General features: G+C 48.7%; 1 protein-coding gene across 1 annotated transcript in view; it reads left to right on the top strand.

The window, feature by feature from the left end:
• The window catches only part of irx1a (iroquois homeobox 1a), a gene marked incomplete at its 3' end in the record, with an annotated part of 51088 nt that extends 48462 nt beyond the window's left edge, over positions 1 to 2626 (top strand). The window contains exon 3 of the mRNA XM_084336687.1: positions 2287 to 2626. Coding sequence (XP_084192813.1) covers positions 2287 to 2626 — 340 coding nt within the window. The remainder of the gene's footprint in view (positions 1 to 2286) is intronic.
• Between the last annotated feature and the right edge of the window lie 7495 nt (positions 2627 to 10121).

Consider the following 10121-nt stretch of genomic DNA (forward strand, 5'->3'; position numbering starts at 1 on the left):
GCCTGATGGCCTGGGGATAGAAGCTCCTTCTGAGTCTTTCTGTGCTCGCCATAAGACTCCGGTATCGCTTGCCTGACGGCAGCAGTTCAAAGAGGCAGTTGTTCGGGTGGCTCGAGTCCTTAATAATTCTCTTAGCCTTCCCCTTGCACCGCTTGTTGTAAATGTTCTGGAGGGATTCATGACGTGATGTCATTTTGGGACCGGTACCGGACCCGTTGGGCTTAAGAGGTTAAGTAAAAGTAGAGAGGTATTTGCTATTGAATGGACTTAAGTATCTAAAGTAAAAGTATGCATTCTTCATAACGTTTGTGTATTCCAGTGCTTGGGAGCGTTCAATATCTCGACCCATTGACCTCTAAAGGTTGTGTTAAAGTGGTATGTGGTCCAGTTATGCTGCTCTGATTACGACCTTTGAAGTTGACAGGCTTCAAATGTCATATTATTATTATTCAAGTATATAATCTTCATACGTTTTTGTATGTAGTGGAGTACAAAGTACAATAATATTTCCTTTGAAATGTAGTCGAGTAAAAGTATAAAGTGCCCTAAAATGAAAATACTCACGTAAAGTACAAGTGGCTTGAAATTGTAAAAATACTTTCCACCACTTCAAGGAAGTCAAGTGTTCATTTGTAGGTGTGTTTCTGCACACGTCTGTGTGCATGTGGACTATGTAGGTATGTCCATCTGTGTGTGTATAGTGTGCATGTTAAGAGTTGACTAGTTGTGTTTCCTACTTGCAGTGGTGGCCTATGGGGAGGGGTGTTAGGATTATACTAAGGGCCTGTGACTGAGGGGGCCCTAAAAATTATTAGCACGTTAGGTAAATCTTTTTCAATATTAAATTACAACTTATCATCATTAATAGGATGTTGTATTTATGTAACCCATGTGTTACGCTTGCGTTGTGTTCTTGTGTGTGTGTGGTGACATTAACCAGGCAGGAGGCAGTCCTGGATCTCAGGCTCTTTTACTGGTATCTGTGTGACATATCCAATATACAAAGGTGTTAGGTTTGGTGTGCAGTGGCTTCTTTTCACCTTCTCATTCACATCCAGAATAACTGTCTCAAATTACACAATTATTATATATCTTATATTATATTGTGTTTAGCCAAACAGAGTTAAATTCCACAAACAAGCTTAACAAAAATATCAAATAAGACCCATATATCTCTATAGGCCCATAACAAATATGAAAATAAACACACTTGAGCAACATGTAACTTTGCTGTGTTATAATCACACCAGCCAGACTCAATTTATATAGATGAACTGGTGTGGATTAGCTACACTGTACAAGGCCATCAAACATACAGCCTTTCATTTCACAGTAAAATCAGATAAAACGTTTTCAAAAGAAACAGACATACATCTCCATACCTGTGTGACATATCCAATATACAAAGGTGTTAGATTTGGTGTGCAGTGGCTTCTTTTCACCTTCTGACAAAACATAAGAATGACAAAACGTCAACTGTGTGTGTGAATACACGTAATGAGAAAACGTGCGAACATAACAATGAGTCATTCTAGGTACCGAGTTATACCATTAGCCCATCAAGACTAGACTAATATAGAATTGGTTAGTGATCTTGGATCCGAACACGATGTACACAGGATGAGTCGAATATTTAGCTACACTGTACAGTGTTTAAAGCACAAATTACGACTTTTATCAATGTTTGTCAGGCGGAGATTAACAACGTGGCTCACCTCATTCACATCCAGAATAACTGTGCGTGAGCCGTGTGAAATTGCGCATAATGACGTTGTCACGCAATGTCACGATGGTGCGTTCAGCATCCACACCAAATCCCAAAACAACATAGGGGAACATATTAACCTGTTACATTTACAATGTGCAAATACAACTAACAATTTATTTATATTTTCCTTGTGCTTCAAGCCCTGTCTCCCTCATCCCCCTGCCAATGAAGCAGCCCTGTCCCCCCTGCCAATGAAGCAGCCCTGTCTCCCCCATCACCCTGCCAATGAAGCAGCCCTGTCTCCCCCATCCCCCTGCCAATGAAGCAGCCCTGTCTCTCCCATCACCCTGCCAATGAAGCAGCCCTGTCCTCCCCTGCCAATGAAGCAGCCCTGTCTCCCCCATCACCCTGCCAATGAAGCAGCCCTGTCTCCCCCATCCCCCTGCCAATGAAGCAGCCCTGTCTCTCCCATCACCCTGCCAATGAAGCAGCCCTGTCTCTCCCATCACCCTGCCAATGAAGCAGCCCTGTCCCCCCCTGCCAATGAAGCAGCCCTGTCCCCCCTGCTAATGAAGCAGCCCTGCCCTCCCCCTGCCAATGAAGCAGCCCTGCCCTCCCCCTGCCAATGAAGCAGCCCTGTCTCCCCCTGCCAATGAAGCAGCCCTGTCTCCCCCTGCCAATGAAGCAGCCCTGTCTCCCCCTGCCAATGAAGCAGCCCTGTCCCCCCTGCCAATGAAGCAGCCCTGTCCCCCTGCCAATGAAGCAGCCCTGTCCCCCCTGCCAATGAAGCAGCCCTGTCTCCCCCTGCCAATGAAGCAGCCCTGTCTCCCCCTGCCAATGAAGCAGCCCTGTCCCCCTGCCAATGAAGCAGCCCTGTCCCCCCTGCCAATGAAGCAGCCCTGTCCCCCCTGCCAATGAAGCAGCCCTGTCCCCCTGCCAATGAAGCAGCCCTGTCTCCCCCTGCCAATGAAGCAGCCCTGTCTCCCCCTGCCAATGAAGCAGCCCTGTCCCCCCCTGCCAATGAAGCAGCCCTGTCTCCCCCTGCCAATGAAGCAGCCCTGCCCTCCCCCTGCCAATGAAGCAGCCCTGTCTCCCCCTGCCAATGAAGCAGCCCTGTCCCCCCTGCCAATGAAGCAGCCCTGTCCCCCTGCCAATGAAGCAGCCCTGTCCCCCCTGCCAATGAAGCAGCCCTGTCTCCCCCTGCCAATGAAGCAGCCCTGTCCCCCCCTGCCAATGAAGCAGCCCTGTCTCCCCCTGCCAATGAAGCAGCCCTGTCTCCCCCTGCCAATGAAGCAGCCCTGTCCCCCCTGCCAATGAAGCAGCCCTGTCCCCCTGCCAATGAAGCAGCCCTGTCCCCCCTGCCAATGAAGCAGCCCTGTCTCCCCCTGCCAATGAAGCAGCCCTGTCCCCCCCTGCCAATGAAGCAGCCCTGTCTCCCCCTGCCAATGAAGCAGCCCTGTCCCCCCTGCCAATTAAGCAGCCCTGTCTCCCCCTGCCAATGAAGCAGCCCTGTCTCCCCCTGCCAATGAAGCAGCCCTGTCTCCCCCTGCCAATGAAGCAGCCCTGTCCCCCTGCCAATGAAGCAGCCCTGTCCCCCCCATCCCCCTGCCAATGAAGCAGCCCTGTCCCCCCTGCCAATGAAGCTCGCCCGCTCGTGCTCTGCGCTCACAAAATGCGGGGCTTCTATCGACCCCTAGGGTTAAAAAGAAATCCGGCGGCCACAGAGCCTTTGTCTACCGCGCTCCCTACCTGTGGAACAAATTACCTGCCGTCATCAGGGGCGCCTGCTCTGTCGAAGCTTTTAAATCCCTGCTTAAGACTCATCTTTTCTCTCTCTCCTTCAACCTACCTTGATCTCACCTGGTCGGGGACTGACCTTTAGATTAATCTGTGTAGTTTAGTTATGGTACAGGGTACTACATGGTACCACTGGGTAGTTTACTATAGGGTAGTTTAGTTAGGGTACAGGGTACTACATGGTACCACAGAGTACTACATGGTACTGCATGGCATTACAGGGTACTACATGGCTTACATAGCTCTACATGGCACTACATGGAACTACATGGCACTACGGGGTACTACATGGTACCACAAGGCACCACAGGGTACTACATGGCACTACAGGGTACTACAGGATACTACGGGGTACTACATGGCACTATGGGGTACTATAGGGTACTACATGGCACTACGGGGTACTACATGGCACTACAGGGTACTACATGTCTGCTCCTTTGCAGCACCACAAACATGGGAACTCTCTAACTCTTCCCCCCCCCCCCCCCTCTCCCCCCCTCCCCCCCCCCCCCCCTCCCTCCCCCTTCTCTCTGAGTACCCGTCTCCTGGCGCTGACCAAGGTGATGGATGCCTCGGGGTCTTGGCCAAGCTTGTAGTGACTGCTCTACATGCACCTCCGAGGCCTTGGATCAGTTATTCTCCGCCGTCTGTCCGTGGTCCTGTCAACTGATTAACAGACTGTTAACAGATTAACAGTCAACGCGGTTTCATTGCTGGGTTAAGTACTTCTATTCTATTCACATAATACGCTTACTTCATATATCTACTCCATTCACATATATGCCTACCACTTGTATCTATTGCTATGTCCGCCTACTACAATCTCATGAGCTGTCTAACGCCTGTCCCGTCTCCCTGTCTTCCTATGACTTGCTGTCCTGGAGTGTTGTCCGGAGTCTTGGACGTCCCGTGACGAAGGCCAGGAGATTGCGACCCCCTCTGCGTGCCCCCCTGTCTCCGGAGGTCTCGTAGTGGTGACCGGAGTGCCGGATGTCCCGCGATGATGTCGGGGAGTTCGCGACCCTCTCTGCGCCACCCCCTATCTCCCTGTCTCCGGCTGTCCCTGAGCAACGACCGGAGTGTTGAATGTCCCGTGACTAAGACGGGGAGGACGTGACCCTCTCTGCGCCGCCCCTGTGCCTCAAATAGATCCGCTATCAACTCTATCTTTAATCTTTCAAAATGTTCAGTTGCTATCGCTATTAGCTCTATCTTACATTTTTCAAAATGTACAGTTGCTATTGCATGCACTCATCTGTGTTTCACCACACACATGAGTGCATGCTTACCAACTGTCCGTCTGCAACACTACTATCACCAACATCTAAGAAGGGAGATCCCCCCTTGAACGGCCCTTCTAAGGTTTCTCTCCTCCACACTGCCTGTGGAGCTTTTTTCCCTATTGTTAGGTTTTAGTGAGTTTTTCCTTACCTTCGCGTGGGGTATGTCTGGGAGTGCTTGCATTCTTTCATTTATTTGCATTCATCTAAAAAAATGTTGGACCCTATGGTGTTCTTGTTCTGTTCTTGACTTATTGTTATGTTGTCTTCTTGACCTGTTTAAAGAAGACCTGTACGGCCCATGGGGACATTAACGTGTGTTGTCGGGCCCTATAAATAAATTTGATTTGATTTGATTTGATTTGATTTGAAGCAGCCCTGTCTCCCCTGCCAATGAAGCAGCCCTGTCCCCCTGCCAATGAAGCAGCCCTGTCCCCCTGCCAATGAAGCAGCCCTGTCTCCCCCTGCCAATGAAGCAGCCCTGTCTCCCCCTGCCAATGAAGCAGCCCTGTCCCCCCCTGCCAATGAAGCAGCCCTGTCTCCCCCTGCCAATGAAGCAGCCCTGCCCTCCCCCTGCCAATGAAGCAGCCCTGTCTCCCCCTGCCAATGAAGCAGCCCTGTCCCCCCTGCCAATGAAGCAGCCCTGTCCCCCTGCCAATGAAGCAGCCCTGTCCCCCCTGCCAATGAAGCAGCCCTGTCTCCCCCTGCCAATGAAGCAGCCCTGTCCCCCCCTGCCAATGAAGCAGCCCTGTCTCCCCCTGCCAATGAAGCAGCCCTGTCTCCCCCTGCCAATGAAGCAGCCCTGTCCCCCCTGCCAATGAAGCAGCCCTGTCCCCCTGCCAATGAAGCAGCCCTGTCCCCCCTGCCAATGAAGCAGCCCTGTCTCCCCCTGCCAATGAAGCAGCCCTGTCCCCCCCTGCCAATGAAGCAGCCCTGTCTCCCCCTGCCAATGAAGCAGCCCTGTCCCCCCCTGCCAATGAAGCAGCCCTGTCTCCCCCTGCCAATGAAGCAGCCCTGTCCCCCCTGCCAATGAAGCTCGCCCGCTCGTGCTCTGCGCTCACAAAATGCGGGGCTTCTATCGACCCCTAGGGTTAAAAAGAAATCCGCCGGCCACAGAGCCTTTGTCTACCGCGCTCCCTACCTGTGGAACAAATTACCTGCCGTCATCAGGGGCGCCTGCTCTGTCGAAGCTTTTAAATCCCTGCTTAAGACTCATCTTTTCTCTCTCTCCTTCAACCTACCTTGATCTCACCTGGTCGGGGACTGACCTTTAGATTAATCTGTGTAGTTTAGTTATGGTACAGGGTACTACATGGTACCACTGGGTAGTTTACTATAGGGTAGTTTAGTTAGGGTACAGGGTACTACATGGTACCACAGAGTACTACATGGTACTGCATGGCATTACAGGGTACTACATGGCTTACATAGCTCTACATGGCACTACATGGAACTACATGGCACTACGGGGTACTACATGGTACCACAAGGCACCACAGGGTACTACATGGCACTACAGGGTACTACAGGATACTACGGGGTACTACATGGCACTATGGGGTACTATAGGGTACTACATGGCACTACGGGGTACTACATGGCACTACAGGGTACTACATGTCTGCTCCTTTGCAGCACCACAAACATGGGAACTCTCTAACTCTTCCCCCCCCCCCCCCTCTCCCCCCCTCCCCCCCCCCCCCCTCCCTCCCCCTTCTCTCTGAGTACCCGTCTCCTGGCGCTGACCAAGGTGATGGATGCCTCGGGGTCTTGGCCAAGCTTGTAGTGACTGCTCTACATGCACCTCCGAGGCCTTGGATCAGTTATTCTCCGCCGTCTGTCCGTGGTCCTGTCAACTGATTAACAGACTGTTAACAGATTAACAGTCAACGCGGTTTCATTGCTGGGTTAAGTACTTCTATTCTATTCACATAATACGCTTACTTCATATATCTACTCCATTCACATATATGCCTACCACTTGTATCTATTGCTATGTCCGCCTACTACAATCTCATGAGCTGTCTAACGCCTGTCCCGTCTCCCTGTCTTCCTATGACTTGCTGTCCTGGAGTGTTGTCCGGAGTCTTGGACGTCCCGTGACGAAGGCCGGGAGATTGCGACCCCCTCTGCGTGCCCCCCTGTCTCCGGAGGTCTCGTAGTGGTGACCGGAGTGCCGGATGTCCCGCGATGATGTCGGGGAGTTCGCGACCCTCTCTGCGCCACCCCCTATCTCCCTGTCTCCGGCTGTCCCTGAGCAACGACCGGAGTGTTGAATGTCCCGTGACTAAGACGGGGAGGACGTGACCCTCTCTGCGCCGCCCCTGTGCCTCAAATAGATCCGCTATCAACTCTATCTTTAATCTTTCAAAATGTTCAGTTGCTATCGCTATTAGCTCTATCTTAAATTTTTCAAAATGTACAGTTGCTATTGCATGCACTCATCTGTGTTTCACCACACACATGAGTGCATGCTTACCAACTGTCCGTCTGCAACACTACTATCACCAACATCTAAGAAGGGAGATCCCCCCTTGAACGGCCCTTCTAAGGTTTCTCTCCTCCACACTGCCTGTGGAGCTTTTTTCCCTATTGTTAGGTTTTAGTGAGTTTTTCCTTACCTTCGCGTGGGGTATGTCTGGGAGTGCTTGCATTCTTTCATTTATTTGCATTCATCTAAAAAAAATTTGGACCCTATGGTGTTCTTGTTCTGTTCTTGACTTATTGTTATGTTGTCTTCTTGACCTGTTTAAAGAAGACCTGTACGGCCCATGGGGACATTAACGTGTGTTGTCGGGCCCTATAAATAAATTTGATTTGATTTGATTTGATTTGATTTGAAGCAGCCCTGTCTCCCCTGCCAATGAAGCAGCCCTGTCCCCCTGCCAATGAAGCAGCCCTGTCCCCCTGCCAATGAAGCAGCCCTGTCCCCCCCATCCCCCTGCCAATGAAGCAGCCCTGTCCCCCCTGCCAATGAAGCAGCCCTGTCTCCCCCTGCCAATGAAGCAGCCCTGTCCCCCCTGCCAATGAAGCAGCCCTGCCCTCCCCCTGCCAATGAAGCAGCCCTGCCCTCCCCGTGCCAATGAAGCAGCCCTGTCTCCCCCTGCCAATGAAGCAGCCCTGCCCTCCCCCTGCCAATGAAGCAGCCCTGCCCTCCCCCTGCCAATGAAGCAGCCCTGTCTCCCCCTGCCAATGAAGCAGCCCTGCCCTCCCCCTGCCAATGAAGCAGCCCTGTCCCCCCCTGCCAATGAAGCAGCCCTGCCCTCCCCCTGCCAATGAAGCAGCCCTGTCTCCCCCTGCCAATGAAGCAGCCCTGTCTCCCCCTGCCAATGAAGCAGCCCTGTCTCCCCCTGCCAATGAAGCAGCCCTGTCTCCCCCTGCCAATGAAGCAGCCCTGTCCCCCCTGCCAATGAAGCAGCCCTGTCTCCCTCATCCCCCTGCCAATGAAGCAGCCCTGTCTCCCCCATCCCCCTGCCAATGAAGCAGCCCTGTCTCCCCCATCCCCCTGCCAATGAAGCAGCCCTGTCTCTCCCATCACCCTGCCAATGAAGCAGCCCTGTCTCCCCCTGCCAATGAAGCAGCCCTACTCCTGACCGAAGGTGCTTTGGTGCTTTTTAAAATTATTATTATTATTATTATTATTATTATTATTATTATTATTATTATTATTATTATTATTATTATTATTATTATTATTATTATTATTATTATTATTATTATTATTATTATTATTATTATTATTATTATTATTATTATTATGAAAGAAAAAGGGAAATTATTAAAATTCAAACACTAATAATCCTTCCACATAATAATATAGTTTTATAGTGGGACGCTAGGGACACAAATGGTCTCTACCAAGAAAATTGGGAGTGAAAACAACACTGCGGTCTTGCAGAACAGAACCTTTCTATCTGTTGGGAAAATGTAGGTTGACAGCTGCATCAAGAAGAATCATCAAGCTATCCTATTATCTGCAATATTCATAATAATATAATGATATGTTAATTATAGAAACAGTCATCTGATACTCTTTGTAGGTCAAAAACTGTATTTACGCTCAAATTAGTGCAAAAGATTATTCTATTAAGTACCCCTACCAAAGCTCAATCAAACTTAGGTCACAGCGGCGTAACCAAGGATGTCCCGTTTTGAAAGCTCCTTCAAATTTCTCTGCTGGAATTCTTTTCTGGAATGCGGATGGATCCTTCGGGACAGTCAAGTATCCCAGAATGCATTTCAAATCAAACAGCAGCGATGCCAGAAGGCACAAAGCTGTTGTAATGTCCGATCTAGGACCATTATTATGTCACTTTATTAAAAATAAATAAAAATGCAGGTGATTTGTTTTGTTTGTTTTTCCATTATGTGGTCAGTTTATCCAAATAACGCCTGTTTGGAAATTTGCTCTAACGTTTTGGGATATGGAGCAGCTGTGACTCCCTGTTCAACGTGACCTTCCTATTATTCCTTCATCTGTAATGTCTCCCCAGTGGAAGTGGCAATAATCAAATAATCTGGATGAAATCATTGCCTTAGTCGTCTGATTATATATATGGTCTCATTCAGATAACGCTGTTAGACATTTTGAGCTTCTCTTGGTCCATATATGGGAATAAATGTGTGCCGTGACACAAGGGCTTCCCCGATCTGTGCCAATTTTGGCGGCAAGAGGATTCCTCCTTTCAATTGGGCAACCTTACTACTAACTAGCTACTATGTCTATACAACTACCTAATATGGTACCTTGCCTATACTACTACCTACTATGCTGCTAATATGTATACTACTACATACTATGCTACTATGTCTATACTACTACCTATTATGCTAATTATGTCTATACTACTACCTACAATCCTAATATGTCTATACTACGTCCTACTATGCTAATGTTTATACTACTATCTATTATGCTAATATGTCTATACTACTACCTACTATGCTAATGTCTATACTACTATCTACTATGCTAATATGTCTATACTACTACCTACTATGCTAATATATCTATACAACTACATACTATGCTAATATGTCTATACTACTACCTACTATGCTAATATGTCTATACTACTACATACTATGCTAATATGTCTATACTACTACCTACTATGCTAATATGTCTTTACTACTACATACTATGCTAATGTCTATACTACTATCTACTATGCTAATATGTCTATACTACTACATACTATGCTAATGTCTATACTACTATCTACTATGCTAATATGTCTATACTACTATCTACTATGCTAATATGTCTATACAACTACTAATATGCTAATATGTCTATATTAATATCTAGTATGCTAATATGTCTATACTAA

The sequence above is a fragment of the Notolepis coatsorum genome (assembly GCF_963971535.1).
Source record: "Notolepis coatsorum genome assembly, chromosome: 19".
Classification (NCBI taxonomy): Eukaryota; Metazoa; Chordata; class Actinopteri; order Aulopiformes; family Paralepididae; genus Notolepis; species Notolepis coatsorum.